Source organism: Grus americana, chromosome Z (assembly GCF_028858705.1).
Source record: "Grus americana isolate bGruAme1 chromosome Z, bGruAme1.mat, whole genome shotgun sequence".
NCBI classification, from domain to species: domain Eukaryota; kingdom Metazoa; phylum Chordata; class Aves; order Gruiformes; family Gruidae; genus Grus; species Grus americana.
In genome coordinates, this window is record NC_072891.1 from 42,607,788 (window position 1) to 42,627,560 (window position 19,773).

The 19,773-nt window shown below is 37.5% G+C and overlaps 1 protein-coding gene across 1 annotated transcript in view; it reads right to left on the reverse strand.

Annotated features, from left to right (window-relative positions):
* The window catches only part of LOC129199427 (guanine nucleotide-binding protein G(q) subunit alpha), a 135,496-nt gene that overhangs the window by 83,531 nt on the left and 32,192 nt on the right, over positions 1-19,773 (reverse strand). Inside the window, exon 2 of the mRNA XM_054809902.1 lies at positions 7,524-7,708. Within this exon, the coding sequence (XP_054665877.1) occupies positions 7,524-7,708 (185 nt within the window). The remainder of the gene's footprint in view (positions 1-7,523; positions 7,709-19,773) is intronic.

Below are 19,773 nucleotides of genomic sequence, written 5' to 3' on the forward strand. Positions count from 1 at the left end.
CATGTGATTGAACTGATGAAGCGTGAATACGTAATCAACTCTTCATATGCAGATTTTATATCTACTTTAACCAGGGAGAAAGAAAAAAAAAAGCAGCAAAATAATCTTTCAGAAAAAGTAGAGACTCAAAGGAATGATGTGAATACCTCTATCGGGCAATAAACCCCACAATACAAATCAAATTATAGTTGAGAAAAAAAGGAGGTGCAGGGTGTGTTATTTTCATTTCAAAAACAACTCTTTTGCTTAACATCAGGCTGTTTTCTAAGTCAAAGCTGCATTCTGTTATAAGACAAAGCCTTCCTGCATCTCAGAGGTTGTAACTTTTACCACATAGGAAGTGCAAACTAAACAAGAGACTGACAAAACCCACAGAAAAATATGGTCCATTTTAGCTGAAGATTTCTTAATCCATTGGAGTAAACCTTATTTCAAGCAACTGTGGTATGTTGCTAGAAATTAACAATGAAGACATGCGATTTCAAGAATTTTTAGTCATACTACATAATATAACCAGAACATAATTGGATCCAAGTTCTCCAGAAAAGTCTACTGTGGGAAGGAAATATTTTCATAAAGTTTCAGAGGAATATATGATAAAAGTATTTCAATCTGAAATTAATTTCTACAGAAGACATGCTAAGGTTATCTAACATTTATTTCTGAAGTAATTAAATAATTAGGAAGCTATTACTGTTTAATATTTTCCTGTAGGAAATACTTATATATGGTTATGTTTATATATTTTCTGTACAAAACAATATTGTATAAATACCTATATTTACATAACTGCTGTTAATTATGGAGAAAGTCAGAACCATTCCAAGAGTACAAAATTTCATTACCTTAAAATAAACGCCAAACTCCTATTACATACAAAAATTGCCCTGAGCATATTTCACATTTTTATTGTCAGAGAGCACACTTACATGCATATTTCCTTTCAGACACACAATATGGTCTGCATCATAACAACTAAGTGACAAACATATCTTAAGTAAAATATTCAGAAGAAAGAAACAAAAAAATGCTAGAAGCCTATTTTCCTGTATTTATGATCCTTTATCCAGTGTATGAGTGATCACTGTATCTGCAAGAATCTGCCAGCTTTATTACCACCCATTTGCTCTCCACACTAACAGTAAAATGGTGGAACTGGAAAGATAAAACTCGGACATCACGCCCCACATGAGTGTTTTTGTATATGACATCACTTCCCATTAGCAAAGGGCAATTAATCACTTAAAATGTCATATTTAAAAAAAATTTAAACAAAACTTCACTTCAAACAAAATAAAAAAGGAGAAAGGAAGAAATCTTATTGATCTGCAAAAAGAGTAGCTAAAATTTCATTTTCATTTTTTTGTTGAACTGCAGACTAAGACAGTTTCCTCATTTCATATTAGTGAAATTACCTATTATTTTACTGGGGAAAGGAAGAGTGTTCATTTATCTGCATGTATATTTTAAATAAAGATATTCTCAGCTCTTCGTGGGAACTTCAACTCTGCTTGCCTAGCTTACTTCTGCTACACAATCATTTTTAACCTACACTTGGAAAAATATCTAAAACTTACACTTCTGTTAGGGTAAAGTATGAAACAGTTAAGCAGAATATAACAGAGGAAACAAGCAACTTACAAATCCACTGCAGCAATACAGACAAATGCAAGAGACCTCTGCTCTAAACAGACAGCAAGCAAATGCATGAACTGGTAGAAAGAGGACAGGATGTAAATTAGTACATGTATGGCGGTTTTGTTTGTTTGTTTTAGTTTATTCAAATATAAAGGAGGAGAAAGAAAACAGCAGAGAGCAGAGAAAAACGGTAAGGCCACAGGTAAGTAGATAAAGACCCGCTGAGGTCAAATGTATGTAAGACTGGAGAGGTGCCAGGGAGAAAGGCAGGGCATGACAGGAGTAAATGACTGACAGAAGGAGACTGATAAAAAGATGAGAAAGACAGCTGGGGAGAGGCTGGGATCTAGTTAAGATTGTCAAAGTCCTCACGAAGGACTCTCTAAGAACCACTCAGGAGGAAGAGTTCATGGCTTTACTGGAGCCCCTAAAGCTCGCTGATCAATGTCCTCACTGGAGGAAGCACAGCTATCAAGGAGATGGGTTTTACCTCACATTATGGCTCCTGAAAAAAACCCCGCAACCTCACCTCTAGTTCCTATATCGGAATACATGGTGTTAAAGGACCGTGATACTTCAAATCTAACTATGCTCTCTTCCATGTTGGTTGGCTCTGCAGCAAATCTATTTCTTGCCAAAATAATGCATCTGGAGCTTCCCAGTGTTAGAAGCATTTAACTCTTCTGCAAGGCTCCTGTTTACTGGGTAACTTTGTTTGTTTGTGAGTGCCTGGGGAAGAACATCTGAGAGTATTTAAATACTGAGCACTGCAATACGTTAAATACTAACCAACACCATTAGCATAAATCTCTTTGTTGTAACCTGCTTTAAGTCTTCTGCTCCAGGTTTGAGATGCTGCAGAGTACTGTTTGTGTGGATGGCACCGTTCAGGTTTCTCCATTTGCTTGAAGAGCCACTTGATTACCCTGGTTCCAAACCAATGAGCATTTCATTTCACCATCCCAAGAACATCATTCTTGCTTTAAAAAAAAAAAACCCAAACAAAACAAAACCCAAAAAACCCAAACAAACCCCCCCCAACAAAACCCAAAAAACCATACCGTCCCAAAGGCCAGAAATCCCACATATTCTGCATCATCCGACAGTCAGTAACCCTCCCAGTGTTTGCACACTCCTGCTGTGGATTCAGTCCTTCATGCTCTTTGCATATCAAGTGAGGTGTCTGCAGAAGGCCCTTTCCTGCAACCTACGTTTGTTCAACATCAAATTTCACCAAAGAGATGTAGAACGCTTAACACCTCTAACTGTTAACCCAAGATAAAAATTTATGCAATCTGACTCCATACCCACTCCTGTTGTCCTACTTCTCTCTGTATTTTTATTTGTTTGCTCCAGCGAGTTTGTCTGACTTAGAAGAAACGAGCTAACAAGGTAAACATGGACTTGAAGATAATGCCAGTAAGATTTTGGACTTTGAAAGCATTTCCCGTATCTGCTTACTTTTACTACAAAACATTCCCCAAAGGGAATAGGCATAAATACAGAAACAACTTCAGCAGAAAACACTCTTGGAAACTTAACAGCAAATGTCTAGGTCTACAATAAAACTTGCTTTTATGTTTTCAGCCTCTTTACAAAACTTTCTTGTAGCCTGTTCTGTTACCGTTACTCATGTTAGTTCTCTTGTTATGAATATTTAAAAAGTCTCACAGGACATTATGGGCATGGGATTCAAGTAAGATTTCCTGCCTGTTAATCACCATGGAGTGACACCTTCCTGATAATGTCTGCTAGAGCAGAAAGGCTACTTGCCTTTTGGAAGTCTGTCGTGGTTTTATCCCAGCTGGCAGCTGAGCCCCACGCAGCCGCTCGCTCACTCCCCCCATTGGGATGGGGGAGAGAATTGGAAAAGTTAAAGTGAGAAAACTCCTGGGTTGAGATAAAGACAGTTTAATAGGTAAAGCAAAACCCGCACGCACAAGCAAAGCAAAGCAAGGAATTCATTCCCCACTTCCCATGGGCAGGCAGGTGTTCAGCCATCCCCAGGACAGCAGGGCTCTGTCACGCATAACGGTTACTTGGGAAGACAAACGCCATCACCCTGACTGCTGCCGCCCCCCCCCCCTCTCCCTTCCCCCAAGCTCCTTATAAACTGAGCATGACATCCTATCATATGGAATATCCCTTTGGTCAGTTTGAGTCACCTGTCCTGTCTGTGTCCCCTCCCAACTCCTTGTGCACCCCCAGCCGTCCCGCTGGCAGGGCGGTGCGAAAAGCAGAAAAGGCCTTGGCACTGCTCAACAACAACAGGTCCATAGAACAAAAACACCTCTATATTATCAACGCTGTTTCCAGCACAAATCCAAAACATAGCCCCATACTAGCTACTGTGAAGAAAGTTAACCCTCTCAGCTGAAACCAGGACAAAGATACATTGGAAGGGAATACTATGGGGTAACAGTGGTAGTCAGTGTTTAGCACAGTAATAGATTTATTTGCTTAGTATAGTAATAGATTTGGTAGAATTTCTTAACCACAAGATGGGGGGGAGGGGCAGAGAAAAGGAGGGAAGACACCCATGTATACTCTCCACCTTCAGCAATATTAACTATGAAAAAAAGGTAGAAAAGGAGAAATGGACACTACATTATTTGAAGGAAAGGGTTCTAAGCCATTATGAAGAACACTGGGAATGCAAGAATTTAGAAGGTTGAAACGATTGGTGGTCTTATATCAGTATTTGAAAGGAATGACAGAAGCATGGATACACAGCTCAGCTTTCTAAAAAGACAAATTGTAAAAACCATAAACCTGTATTTTAGTTTTTGAGTATCTGTGGTTGCACAGATTGTGGTACTGTACATTCATAAAATTTTGCAAAGACAGGTAATTGTAAGAATTGCTTATGAACATTTCTGTTAAAAAACAAGGCTTTCCTGTATTTCATAAAATACTTCTTACTCTAAAATTCAAGAGCCATATGAAAACCTCACAACTTCTAGTTAAAAATAATTAACAAAAGCACAGTAACGTTTACCCAAAAGGAAACTAAAAACCAGTCCATAAGCCACCATTTCCTATGACAGACAAATTCCTATGAGAAGGGATCACCCTCACCCATTATCTTAAAGCTCAGTAGAGCTCCTATTCTGAAGTTGAACACAAAAAAGAAATATCTTTCATGTTATAATGCTCTATCATCAGTTCTAAGATATTACATTCCAAACACTAATAGTTACATTTCTCAGTTAACTTTCACTACTCTGATAATAAGTCTTTCAAAACAGCCTAGACTATTATAACATAGGACAACACATTTTAGTCTCTGCCTCTTTAGTTATACTACTGACTATGAAGCCAACACAACTCCACAAGCACTAACTTGCTAAACTTAAAAGTTGCCTCTTGCTACATTGATTATTTCAAAATAATCCAACCTAAATGTTGTTGTGATGTTGTACACCACACAAAGATTGCATCTGCCTACTTAACTAACTTTTTGATATGAGAGCACTTCAATTTCCACCAGCATTCAGAGATTCAAAACACTCCAGTTTTAGTAATTCTCAGTTCAAGGTAAAAAAATTGGTAAGAGAAAAGCATTTCTACTGTAGCCCCAGTCTATTACAGTGTATGAAGACTTTGACAAAAAAGGGTCACTCTTCTTTAGACCCAACAACATCAATACCAGCTTGAGCTGCAATTTTCTAAACTATTGTGCAAAACAAATACTGTGCTAAAAATATGTTGTTACTTACACTTTGAGATATTCTGTCCAGAGACAGGACTTCCTGATAGGAGATTCAAATTAGTAGGAAGTGCCCTTCCTGTCTTTTCTAGACTGCTAGGCTAATGAGTTTGTTTTCAACTGCATTTAAAAAAAAGGAGCGGATTAACCAATTGATTGGCATTCACCGTTTTAAAGTGAAGTGACCTTGCATGCAAAGGTTAAGTGTAGTAGACTGTAACCTTCTCTCCTCTGGCATGATGCTGTAGCAAGTTTGGTTTCCCCTGTATTTCTAAAGGAATTCATACAGGAATTGAGATCAGAATGCTTGTGAAAGAGCTGAGCTCAAAGATAGACTCCTGCTTTCAGGAAAGTAATTTTTATATAGAGAAAGTGAACAGCTCTGGCCATGTGTATACAGCTATGCCAAACCTAACTGACTTGCTCCAACTATATAAAAACACTACATAAATTCAGTACTCTTCACTTAAACAGTAACTACAGAACATATACTCCATAGTATAATACAAGGAAAAAAATTCCTGATTTATGATTAGGACTTCCAGATACTAAGGCAAAATGACAATCAATAACAATTTTGAAAAAAAAAAAAAAATTATTGTACTTTACAATCAACTAACTTTTGAGGTCAATATGCAGTATGCTTTGTGCAAAGCAAAAACATGGAGCCAAAAGGCTGAAATGCACATGTAAATGCAGTTTTGTTTTTAATACTAATTACACATTTGATTTTGATTCCTGAGGGATGAGAAGAAGCTAGACAGCCCCAGTACACAGTCAGACTAGGATGTTCAACAGTCTCTTTTACAAATTAGGACAAGTTTTTCAAACTTTTTCATGTCCACAAAAAACCCCACCCACCATTAAAGAAGGTTAACAATATGGATTTTGACATCCTGGCTTCCCACTGCATAAGCCCAGGCTCCTGCAAGACTCTAGTTACTGCAACATTACATCTCCAAAGTGATGACCATCTGCAATGACTTTGGCAGATGCAAATGGAGAAACAAAGCTTCTTTAACCTGGTAATAAGCTTTACCTTTCTTACTTCTAGATGCCTTAAAACATATACAGCAGTTCAAGTCTAATAATTAAACATATATGTAGACACAAAAGATTTTCATCTTAACACAAGTTTATTTCATCTTGTCTTCCCCAGTTAACGGAAGCTTACTTCTTTATCATAAATGTCCCTACTCTTTGATAGTTTCTGATACTTTAAAAAAAATCAGAATAAAATAACTTTTGACTAACTCAGAGAAAGTATTATTTTGATCCAGGATTACTAAATTATCACTAATTACTCTTCCACAAGATTGAAAGAAAGGTAAGCCCTCCACTTGTGAAAGGTCTTAAACTCTCCACCTGACAAAGCTGCTGATAATGGCTCAACAGTAAAAATCAGGACAAGTTCTCAGGAACTGTTATCAAAGTTGTACCACTCCTGTGACAAGAAGTGGGAGATACAGCCATGTAATCCCGTGCCTTACCATGTACTCCAGTAAATATTAAGCATTTCACTCTTCTTCATGGAATGCTTAAATTATTTTACTTATCTTTCTTTTAAAATGTAAAAACAAAATAAATAAATAAATAAATAAGTCAGGCTAGTCAGAGATGAACCTTCCAAACCTTTCAAATGTATTTTGTCCTTCTAAGTTTCAGTAATAGCATCAATCTAAAGAGAATCTGATTGTTTTAAGACTTTGCATCACAAATTTTATTTCACAATATGTTCACACACAAACAGGTATCCTCACCTATTTTTCTAATAATTTGAATTTTTTCCACATGTAATGTTAATGGCAAACCTTAAGCAGTAAGGTTCTGATACAGATCAGAAGAATGGCTTAACTCTGCTCTGGCTAGAGCACGGCCTGGGAGGAAAAGACAAGGGATACCTAAAGTCACAGTCAAACACCAGCCTGCCATTAAACCTCTGCCCTGTGACAAACCTCCCGGGCATCTTGTTAAGAGCAGATCTCTTGTTAAAAGTAGCACCTTTGTGTTGTCAAAGCAGCAAACAGGGCAGAGATCTAAAGGCAGGATTGGAAGATGCCATTTTTTTTCTGAACTTTGAGTATAATGTGTGTGACAATTTTTTTGAGACCTCCAGTATATTTCCTAAAATAAAAAGAAGAAAAGCTTCAGCTACAGAAATAAACAAAAATCTCACCTTGTTGTGGTCATGCTTGTATGGGATTTTGAGGGTATCCATAGCTCTGATCATGGCCTGCATTGCTGTAAATATATTCTGGTACACCAGTTTTGTAAAGCCCCTTTTGTCTTCATCAGAGTAACCTGATCCATGAATGATTCTCATCTGCTTGATAAACGTGCTTTTGCCGCTCTCTCCGGTGCCTGCAAGACAAATAAGAAGGATAGGCTTTAGCCACTGGACACAGACAGAACTTTTTTTTTTGCACAATGCTGACAGCTTGTTTAGTGCAGGGCTGAACAGCAGCAAGTGGTGCTTCATAGGTAACTACAAGGACCAATACAGTGTCAAACAGCAACATCAGTAGCAACTGAAGTACCACTGAATTAAAATTTGTGTTTTGATTTAACAACTGAACTGATGAGTAAAACAAAACTCCAAAATATGCATATAATACATGACTGCATATTTTAAAATCTTCTATTCTTGAAGATATAATTGTCCTAACCATCTAACTTAAGGTAACTACTATGAGACATTTTATCACAAAAATTTGGGAAGAAAAAAAAATTATCTTCCTTGGCTGACTTTCAGGACATTATGGTAGGCAGTGCACAACCAATAGATACATTTGTGGGTTTGTTTTTGGTTGGGGGGGGTTTCTGTGCATTTTTTTGTTTGTTTGTTTTTAAAAACCAAAAAGTAGTCTAACAATTATAGCCCTGAAAACTTTAACCTCAGAAACATGTAATATTAGTGTTAATTAAAATTTGGCTCATATTCACTAATGGGCAGTCATTCCTTCCTCCTTTTAAATTTTTTCATGTCTCTATACTTTGTATTAGAAGTAGTTTGTTAATGAACATTTCCAACTATTTGTCAATTTGAAGTTAAGATCTGCTTGTTGGAAAGTTCACACAGGATACATCACAAAACATTCTTCCTTTGCTTCAATTCAGTGAGCTCATCCTCTGTGACCAGAAGAGCTTGTCTATATTATTCCTGTGTTTGCTTAAAAGGAGGAGTTGAAATTTAGAATGAGCAGTTGCACAGCCACATAAACCCTGCGTTCACCCAGCTACTCAGCCCTGCAGGAAACAAAACACATGCACCAGAGTGCATTGCTCAGTGCTGTGCTTTTCAGCCTGGGTTTTATTTTAATCATTTCTTTCATACCATAGTACCCACATCCCAGGACAAAGGCAGCCTTATGCTCCTTACATAATGTTTTAGGTGTTTTGTCAGACAAGCGTGTTTCACAGCAGTGCAGTGCAAGGTTAAAGGAGCAACCCTTAAGCATGTCTTAGATAACACACACTGCAAAAATCTAAGCTGGAAGCCTCTAAAAGCTTTTGTCTTTACCAAGACCATCATTTTGAAACCTTCAGTCCCATTTCCCGCACGCATAAACCAAACTTCCAACATAAGTCTTCCTTACACACACATTCTCAGAAAATCAAGCACGATGTCACATACTGACCAATTTTACTTTCTCTGGGGAGAAAGTGGTTATTATTGTAATGAAGAAGATCATGTTCTGAAGCTGAAAAGTAACACCAAGCCTGCTTCCAACCTCGGTGTTCATGGGGATCCTCCACCTGCCCTGTGATCAGGAGCGCAGCACTACGTGTGCAAGCCACCTCAGCAGGGCGCTGCCTAACCACTGCGCAGAACTTGCCCCACACAATCCGATGGTGTTGTACAGGACATCCTGGGTCAATGATATCTGCCTGTCTTCCATTCTAGGCAATGCAGAACTATTACGTAGTAAAAAATACTTTTTGCTACCCTTAAGATCACCACACATTTTCCTTCTGAAACCTATGAAACAGAGTCATGTCCTTATATATGAAGTGCCATACCACACATTTTTCAGTAATTCTGTAATACTGTCCAGCTTTTCTGCAAGATATGTCACACATTTAGTAAAAAAATCTGTTCAACATGAACCTATAAAGTGCAGGGAGGTTATAAGATGCCTTTTTGACAATTAACTCTTTTACTAAAGATTCTACTTTAACTAATGTGTAAGAAAATAATTTCCAACAAACACCTTTGAATCAGTGGAACACAAAGTGACTTCCAGTTTTGGTCCTGATGCTTCCCTGCATGGAAATCCAGATTCCTTCCAAATGCCCACATGCAAATTCAGCACAGAGATAGGAAGAACATGTTTGTATTATCTACTCTGTTCTAAAACCTGAAGCTTCTAATTCTTTTAATTCTTTGTTGGGAACATAGGTAGCAATCGATATCACACGTTATAATCACACACAAGAAAACACAGTGATAAAGCAATCTACATTACATTACAGAAAACAGTATTTCAGGTTATTTACACCTTGAAAGTGCATTTATAAAAACTGCAATGTGTAGGAAAACAAAATTAAAATCCAAAGAAAAATCTAAAATTTAAGTCTGCATCTTATTCAGCTTTGTGGTTCTGTAATTTGGTGTCACTGTACTAAGACTTTTTGAGCCAAAGACCAGTAACAAATTATACTTGGAGATCTAAAGACATATAGATACACAATCTATTTTTTTTAATATGCATATGAAAAATATATATTGTACCTACATATAAAATATGTATAGCTACCTATACATACATGACAATGGTATCTTTCTTTTTGAAGGCCATCTCAAAGTTTCCTAAAGACTGTTCCTTCCCATGTCAATGCTTAAAACTACTTTCTTGTGCATGCGCACATGCCAATATTCTGGTTAAACCAGCAGCAATGATGAGGACATTGCTAGTCCTCCTTAACTGCACCGAGTGTCACATGTGCAGGGGCAAAGCATGAAAAGTATCCCGGTGAAAAAAGAAATCATGGAACGTTTCCAGCATAGAACACACAAAAATACGATAAAAGAATATGAATGGAAGATAATAATAAAATTTACAGGACTGCCCCAAAATCACTAAGAAGTGAAAATGTTCATTTTCAGCACAGCATACAGGAACTCACAAAAACTTCACATTGATAGTTCCTCTTAGATTGTTACGATTGAGGGCAGAAAGTAAATATTTTTATGTTGTTGCTGACAAGAAAAGCATAGAAAGAAAATTTTAAGTACCAGTTTTTTCTTTTTTTTTTTTCTTTTAAACAGCGGCATCAAATATTTCTGCAAAATTAAGTCTTGCTCATGTGAAAACTGCTTAGTAGTGGTAGAACACTATTTACAAGCATGTCATTAGAGATTTGCTCAGATATCTCTCCCCAGACCAAAATAATTGGAAAGAAAACAGGCAATGTTACTTACTATCAGAAAAACAAGGAAAAGTTTGGCCTAGCGAGTTACCAGGGTTAGCTAAGCAAAGCTGCAATCATTACAGCATTATTCCTGGTGGGGAGTGGGATTTTAAACTATCACTGTTACAGCACTGAATCAAACCTCTATTTGATTATTTTTATGTATTTTTTGACTTTTAAAATCCCATGACTGGCATTACAAAAAGATCAAGACATTGACTGATACACCACCAACTGTGCTTTCTACAGCCTCATCCATTACAGAGTAAGCTAAGAAATACAACTTGGCAATATGCGCTTAAATCTTACCTATGACCATAATAAAGAAAACGAACATGTGATAACAGGCTGAACAGGACTTTTGAGTGGGCCTGTTTCACCTGAAGAAAAGAAGGAAACTTAAAAGTGGATGAAAACAATCTGTCCTGAGAGGATCTGAATGTCTTATGGCTTCTGCTAACTGCTGCTTCTACCACTATCATCCCAGGAATACCTCTAGCTGATATAGGAGAAATCAAAGGTGAAATGGCAACAGAGCGGATCAGCAGAATGGACCAAGGTGGGATAAAACTATACTGAGATATTTTTTTCTGCTGGCTGCTGTTGCACATTTAGTAAGTCAAGACTTGGATCAGTTCTCCGAAGGCAGATGAGATATCTTATCTGTCAGAAGACAGTTGAAGACCACACAACATACCTGAATCTCAATTAATACTAATAACAACAATAACATCCTCCCTCCTCATCTTTTAAAAGCAGTGACTTTCCAAAAAACCCCCATGGTCCTAATACAACCCTTGGGTGGTACTCTAGAGAGAAGTCAATGGTGTGACTGAAAAAAACCCAGAACTTCCTGATTTAAGCACACATTATGGTTGGTCTTTTCTTTAAATTTCTTTCCAGGTTTAAAAAAACAACCTAACTGATGAACGAAAAGAATTAACTGTCTTATAAAAGCAGTAAAGAAATGTCTCAAATAGTGATGAACTCCCATTCAAGCATGGCATAGAGGATTATCAAAATCTGTAAGTAAGAGCTTAGTATTACACAGCCTAGCATACTTCAAAGACCTCCCCAAAATTTTTTTTCTTCATATGGTAATAGCAACAAATATTACTGCATCATCCAGAATTTTACAGCCAGAGATCTGAAAGTCCCCTCAGCAGTATTATCTCCCAAAGCAGAACCAGGAAGGAAGTCAGGTTGCTTAAACACAGTAGTAATCCCTTACGCACGTGCTTGCACGCACATACATATCATGCAGAATTTATTGTATTGTTACTATTACTCCTGGTGCATATCCTGCAAAAATGAAACTACAAAATGTTGAAACACAGTATTTTTTGCCCTGTGAAACTTACAAAAAAACCTAAAACATGGTTATTTTTAAATAGGTAACGCACTTACTGGCAGAGTGGCTTCAAAACTCATGTGGTACCTGACAGGGAAGACACAGGAGACTAATTTAAAAATAATTCAAGACTAGAAGCCTAGGCTGACAAACTTTTCTTTCACATGGGTATGCAATGCACATCTGTACTTGTTTTTGCATTTCTCTGCATTGTAACTTATATAAAATGGAAGTATAATATCTTGAGTGATCAAATACAAGGCTGTTTTTAAACTAAAACAACAAAGATGCCATTCTCTACACAAAATCCACACTGGCATCTGTTAAGAAAAGAAATGCTGCTAAACTATGCCTGACTCTGTGTTTATTCCTAAGTCTGACCCATGAAAAGGCAAGCAAAAAAAAAAAAAAAGCTGTATTTTATTGCTTGAAATTTCATATTTAGATTAGGTAGAAAAAGACATTCTTAATATGCAAGGAGAAAAAAAAGCCATCAAAATCCACTATTCTGTTAGTCACTATCCACGTACATTTACTAAGAACTGTTAAATCAACCGCGTGTACATTTGCAGAAGACTGGCTTTTAGCTTGGGACTCAGTGGCAGAAAGAAGCCCAGAGGTACCTGGAAAGTGAAGAATCATGGGTCAGAGCACAGTCAACATCCTGTGCAGACTGGGCATAGCCTGACGCTTCTATCTGCTGACCATTTTTCTACTTGCTTAATGTACTATACCTACAATGTTTCATCAAACATTTACCCAGAAAAAGCAGTCGGTTGTGCACTGCCTCACGGATTTACAGAAAAGTGCAGAAATCAACCTCATCAGGTGTCAAGTAGTAGAGTAACTCCTATAAGGAGTAAGAGCTAAAACAGTAATAGAGAGGTGACACATGAGAAGAAAAATATTTGATTTCAACTATAAAGTTATATTTCACTTGGAAGAAAGTTTTATGTCCTCTCTGCTACTACCAACTCAGCTATAGAGAAAACAAAAAATATGGTTTCTTTTGTTGCTGTTCCAGGGGTGGAATGCAGCAGGATCACATTTCTGCTAAAACCAAGTATGGCCCTATATGAAAACATAAAAACTGTGCAGAATTCAGGCCTTGGACTGGCCTGGCTTTGCAGGCGCCAATATATCCAAAACGTATTACAGAATGCATGAGATCATCCCGGGAGCTGAAGCAAAGGAGCCAGTCTGTCCTACCACTTGGAATAGCAGCTTTCAGGCTCTTCCTTGAAGGCCACTGTTGGGAGGGATGTCGGGCTGGTAAGAGTCTGCAGCGAAACTCCCTGAGATGGAGGCAAAGCTCCCCAGCTCACTCCGTAACACCGCCATGCAAGTTCTTGTGCAGAACTAGAGTATCTCTTCTCCGTTAAAAGAAGGCAGTGAGGCTAGTGATACAAGCTGGCTTCTAAACAAACAGCTCTGTCCATCTGACATGGTTGAGCATCTGTGCAGACAGGTTCCTCATCTTGATGCCCTACAAATGGATCCTTATGTCTACAGCCTTGACAATCATCTCTGTCAACAGTGGCCACAACTAGAGAGTTGTCCATCAGTTTCAAGCTGGTACAGCTATTGCCTTAGCATTGCTTTCGAACTGAAGACTCCCAGTACTCTGTGCAACTTTTTCTCCATGGCTTAAAAGTATTATCTCCATGACATACTGTATCTCTGTATCATACCTCTTGAAAGATACTTAAGTACCAACCTATACCTCCAATCATTTTATACAATTATAATTTTTTTTTTTTGAATTGGCCATTTTAATCTTGGTCATAAAAGCTGAGGTATAACACCAAAGAATTTAAATAACTCATCCAGAGACATGAGTAGAATTTCTATGAGGAAACATTATGAGCCCTGACAATGAATATAGTAGGCATATTTATATTTTCCATAAAATGAACAATAGTACCGTCGTATCTTCCTTCTGTGATTATCAAACTCCTTAATTAACATGAATAGATTACACCTCGCAAGAGTCACTTGTAAGGAAACATTTTTGATAGCGTTTCAGTTAGACTAATGGAAAAGACTATGGAACAGGAAAGCATCTGAAGTTTCAAGCAGGGCAACAAAACAAGCCAGAAAGGCAGTAAAGGTCTCCTGACGTCTGTTCCTACACCAATAGCACACGGCTTTGTATTTATGTTAAAAACTGAATGGAATAAGTACAAAAAGCTAAGTTAGGAGAAAACTCAAGTGATGGCCTTTGAGATTTAACAAAACATAAGTTTAAATTAAGAGCCGTTAATAAAAAACCTGTGAGAGGTGTACATACTGTTGTATTGCCAAGTGTTTGCTCCACTGACAGCATCTCTTGAATTTAAAATCACTACATAATCATCATCTTAATTATTTTGTTCACAATTCACATCTGCATATTCCACTTGTTTTCAAGAAAGGAAGCATATAATCATTTTGCCATTCACTAAATTATGTCCTCTGTATCATTTTAGTAATTTATAGAAATTTAGTTAAGATGACTATCAATATTCTATGAAAGAAAACAAAACATCATTTCATGAATGACTCATGTAACAACAAAAAAGAGTCTGGTAAGAAAAGTAAAGATTCCTACCAAAGAAAGGACAGACTGAAGTTTATGAATATAGCCCAGGAAGTGGAGAATTACATTGAGTAAGTAACATGAAACATCTACATCAATCTAGAGTGAACTGTTTCAAGAATAGTCTTGAATGTCTTAAATGCTTATGAAAAACTAAGCAAGTATTATCCATTACAAAACATTACTAAAGCTGTTGCATCTTTTCCTTACTTAGACTATAAAAACTGTATCAACCATCTTTAATAATGATTTTTTCCCCTCATTGATTATTATATGCATAAATATATTGTACTAATGAACTTCTCCACAGCAGAGTATGGGAGCTGAATTCTTTCACTTCCTTAAAAAAGGGAAAGAGAACCTCCCATTATGTAGACAGTTAGTCTGAATGCTTTCTAAAACAGCAAAATCCTCTTACAAATTTAATCTGGTTGTGTTTGAGCAGATAATAAACTTTGCTTGTCACTCTAGTGCAGCCACTAAGCTCAAGAAATAAAACTAATAGTCATCCTTATTGTACCAGTGACACAATTAAAACAGTCCAAGTGACTACTACAATAAAGTTTAAGACAGACACTGAATTGCCAACAATTGGGAAGATAGAATTAAAATTTAAAATTCAGCTGATGTTCTGCAGCTTCTTAAATGAATATTAATTCAAGCTTTTTACTGAAACAGAACCTCTCAAACTCCTTTACAAGAAATCTAGTTAATCAAATATAGCTTTGTGCCAGATAATCAAAACCATCCTGTACTACTACACAGCCAGGCACAACCCATTACTGGAAGTCAGCATCTTCCTCTCTCCACCTTCAATTCTGGAAAAAAAAAAACCCAACCCAAAACAAAACAAAAAACCCCCACACATACACCCCCCCCCTCAAACCCCATCCAATAAAGCAGAACCACCTCCTTATCTTTTCAAGCTATAATCAGATAATTTTCACAATTCTAGAGCTATCTTCTTATGGGTTTGGGTATAATTCAGAAGCAAGAAAATGAGAGAAGAAATAAATTGGCTGCCTTCACAGAGTAAAAGTAACTCAACATTTCACAGAGATTTGCAAATGGGTTCAGAGGAGGACAAGAGGACAAGACCCCTCCCTGCATGACCTTCTCCTCCCTCCTCTTGAAAGGATCCCTCTGAAAAACTGGGGACTCCCTGAAGAGAAACAACTCTTCACAGTCTGTGCTTATCTTTCCATTCTATATGGTTTGCAGCAACTTCAACAAATTCTGCCTGAAGAGTTCATCCACGCAGAAAAAATGCCACAAATGAAGTTTCACCCTCAAAAATATTTTCTTTCTGCTACTCACAACTCTACCTGACAGCAAACTGTTGAAAATCAGGCCACTGCATGCTATTCTTCCATGCAAAAAGTATGAACAAAACCAGAAGCAAACACCAGCATTAACGAAAGACAATACAATGCAAATTCTTACCTTCTTTGCACAGAGGAAAGGCCAAATCTGTCTTTAGAAACTTCTGCATAATTAATTTAAAATGGATTTTTATACCCACATCTGAGGGCAGAATACAACATTGGAAAACAGACTTGCTAGAGTAGACCAAGGCACAAATGCATCATTGTTGATCAGTGTTCCCAAAGGTGCTTGGTTTTTACCTGAGTGACTAGCCTGATAGAAAAATCCAGGTAGATAAACTTCTTCACCCAACCTTTTATTTTCTCTTATTATTTTAATACATATATCTTCTTGGAGGAGATCAGTATCATATACAGCTACCTATAAGCCAACACATATGTTTTTTGTAAGCTATTTATTAATAGAAAATGGTAGCAATATGCTGACCACCACCTGATTTCCTGTGAAAACTAACTTAACTACTCTTTGGATAAAGACTGGGATTGGGTTTAAACCTCTTAACTTTCTTTTATATTCCACCTATGGTCCTTTACCTGTGCACATAAAGTGGACTGAAAATGCTGGAGGCTATGATGGACCATACAACCCTACATGTCCTGCAGGAGCTGAATTTCAGTGTAAGATCTCAGCTTCCCGCATCGCCGGATATGGCTTGAGTTAGCTCTAAGCTTTATTAAGGAAGATAATTATATAAAATGTAGGCAAAAAGGAAAACTTGCCATTAAGTAAGCTTACCTAATAAAAAAGTTTTAAAATAAAAGTTGGGAACAAAATGCAACCATGTTTAAAAAAGAAGTTCACAAGTTGGTTAATAATATCTCAAGATTTTCTAAAGGGAGGGTACAGAGAAAGAATTCACCATGTGATTGACTTAAGACATTACAAAACAATGTTATCAAAAGCATCAAAATAGTTTGATGGTAAATAATTTATGTATTATCAATGTATTATAAAGATCTGTAATTATACATTTTTAATAGTTTTGCATTTTCTATTGTTACATACCTTTGTAAAATGAAATAATAGCATCTACTTTTCAAGTTGATGTTTTAGAAGGCTTTGAGTATTTCATATGAGGAAGTTGATTGGTTAAATTCCTTTCAAGTCTCTTTCATTTTCTGTTACTCAGAGGGACTATGAACAGACAAGACATAATTCCTATTCCTAGCAATTCTGAGACACACCATTTTAGGGAGTATAAACCACTTTTCTTTGATTAATCAAAAGCAAGGACAAATACTGTTAGCATTCAAAATCATAATATTTTTCCTTTATTTTTACCCTTGGAGCAAATAAGATAACTTTACTACTTTAAAAAATAGCTACATCTTCAGAAAAAAGTTATCTTCATATTTACGATACAGTGACAGAGTTTGTTGTTGTTTTCCCCCACCACTCTAAGGGCTAACATTCTTCTACCAGAATGAAATTGCCATCATTATAACTGGAATCTGGATCTCTTGACATTTTCTCTTATCAAACATAATCATCACGGACAAAAACATATCTAGGAAACAACAGCACCATGCACAGAAAGCTTTATACTTTGCATGTTCTGCTTTCATGAGGTACAGTTAGAATTTTTGTGATCTATTTTCTAGTTTATGTTTTAAAGAAGTACTGTAATATCTGGATAGTATACCTGATGTGTATTTGTGTCCATCAGAAATTCTGATTAAAAACAGTATGTTGTGTAATTTGTTAATTTTTAACAATATTGTAACAACAACTAAGTGCAAAAGCAGGAAAACAGACTTTCCAAAGTTTTTTTTGGCTTTTTTTTTTTTTAATAATATTTATCCTATTTTATGCTTGTTTGAGCTCTATTTTGAGAGCCTGGCATAAACTTTTGACCTACCACTCATACAAGAGGGCTACATCCAGGACCTGAAAGGATATGGCAAAGCATTTTGTTTCTTAGAATGTGAAAATACTTCAGAATTGTTTTGCTATACCAAAACTAGTAAAACTGCATCTTTACTGAAAAAAAAAGTCATAGGAATAGCAGCACTTCTGTTATGATACAGTATTTATGTCAAGCAGCATTTCTGGTATTGCTGGAAATCACTATCTTACATTAAAGACTAAGAACAGTGAGTGCCTCTTAGTGTTTTGGTACATTTCTTCATCAAAAATGTTTGGCCACTGCTTCCAGAAAAGATACTCAGTCAAATTCTGGGTCTTAGCCTAGATATCATGGAGCACTCCTTCTAGGGGAAAAAAACCAAACGAACAAACAAAAAACCCCTTTGGTTTTCAACCTTCTTTTATGTCCTTCATTCATGCCCAAGAAAGAACATTTTCATATGGATTTGGATGATTAAAAAATAAAAAAGAAAAGCAGATTGTGATGGTTCTTCTAACAGATGAAGAGTTAAGAATATTTGTTCCATGAAGCTATTTGAGGTCTCACTGTGTTAGGTTACGTACTCCTGATGAAGACATCCAAGCTGTCCCCTTGGTCTCTTCTGCTCCTGCTTTTTTGTTGCTCTCATGCTTCAGAGCGCTCTATGACCTCTGTACTAGTAAGATAACATGACAGCTGTTTCTGAACACATAATTAGACAAGAGTCAACTTACTAGTATCATTATCAAACTTACCTTACAAACATAAAGGAGCTACATATCAAATGTTGGTATGCAGATACCTGTCGGACGGTTTCCCTGGTCCATTCACTCAGCCAACACTAGAGCTAAGACAGAAGAATGCTTTCAAGCCTTGAACATACCCCTATCACTAAAACAATAAAGTAATTTTTGCTTCAGTCCAACTACAAACAAACAAGCCCAAATTGCAGATCTTGCAAGCAGAGCTCTGTGCTAACTGCACTGAGGAATCTGCCGGGGTAATGCATGATTTTTTAAACAATACTTGTTGTAAGGTGTATCTTCCCTGGTTTCCAAAGCAAACCCATCTACAGACCATCATAAAGGCAATACTGTCTCAACAATGTAAGCTAAATACGAAGTTTTATAGTAAATATTTTCATCTCATATTTAACCCTTTTCCCTCAAGCCAGTGTGAAGGGGATGCCTCCACCCTCCTCCTCCCCCAGGGAGCCAGAAGAGGTGTTGGCAATCCAAACCCACACCCACTAGGCATCAAGCCCACTCACACACCCCTCCAGAACAAGCATCCATCTCACTCCCACCCACTGCCACCCCAGCTGCTCCACCTGGGGCTGGCCTCAGTGTCCTTACAGCTGACCACAGCACTGAACCTGCCGGGGGCAGGGAGCCGGGGTGGTTTAGGCATTTTATAACGAAGAAGAAACATTCTACCAGAAAACAGAATAGGGCAGGGAGCTTCAGCAGACATAACAGTCACTGGGCGAGCAAAAAGGAGGCGAGTCACGGGGTGGGAGGGCAAGGCCAATGCAGATACCACTTTTGAATCGGCAGCCATGAGGCGGCATGGAAGTGTTTTCCCCTTCCCCTACAGGGGCAGGGCTCCTCCTGCCCGGCCTTCGCCCCACACAGCCCAGGGCTGTTCCTCCCGGCAGCCGCCTTCAGTGTGAAAGTTTCTCAGAGGGTATCAAGAAATGCTGAGAGAGGCTCTGTCCCCGAAAGATCTGTCTGTTACAAGCAGCAGTGTTCCTTCATCCATTCTCCCCCAGGACACACGCAGAGCCCAGCAGAGCTGAACAGCCCATGATAAGGAGCTCTGACATGGCAGCAATAGAAAAAAAACACATTACT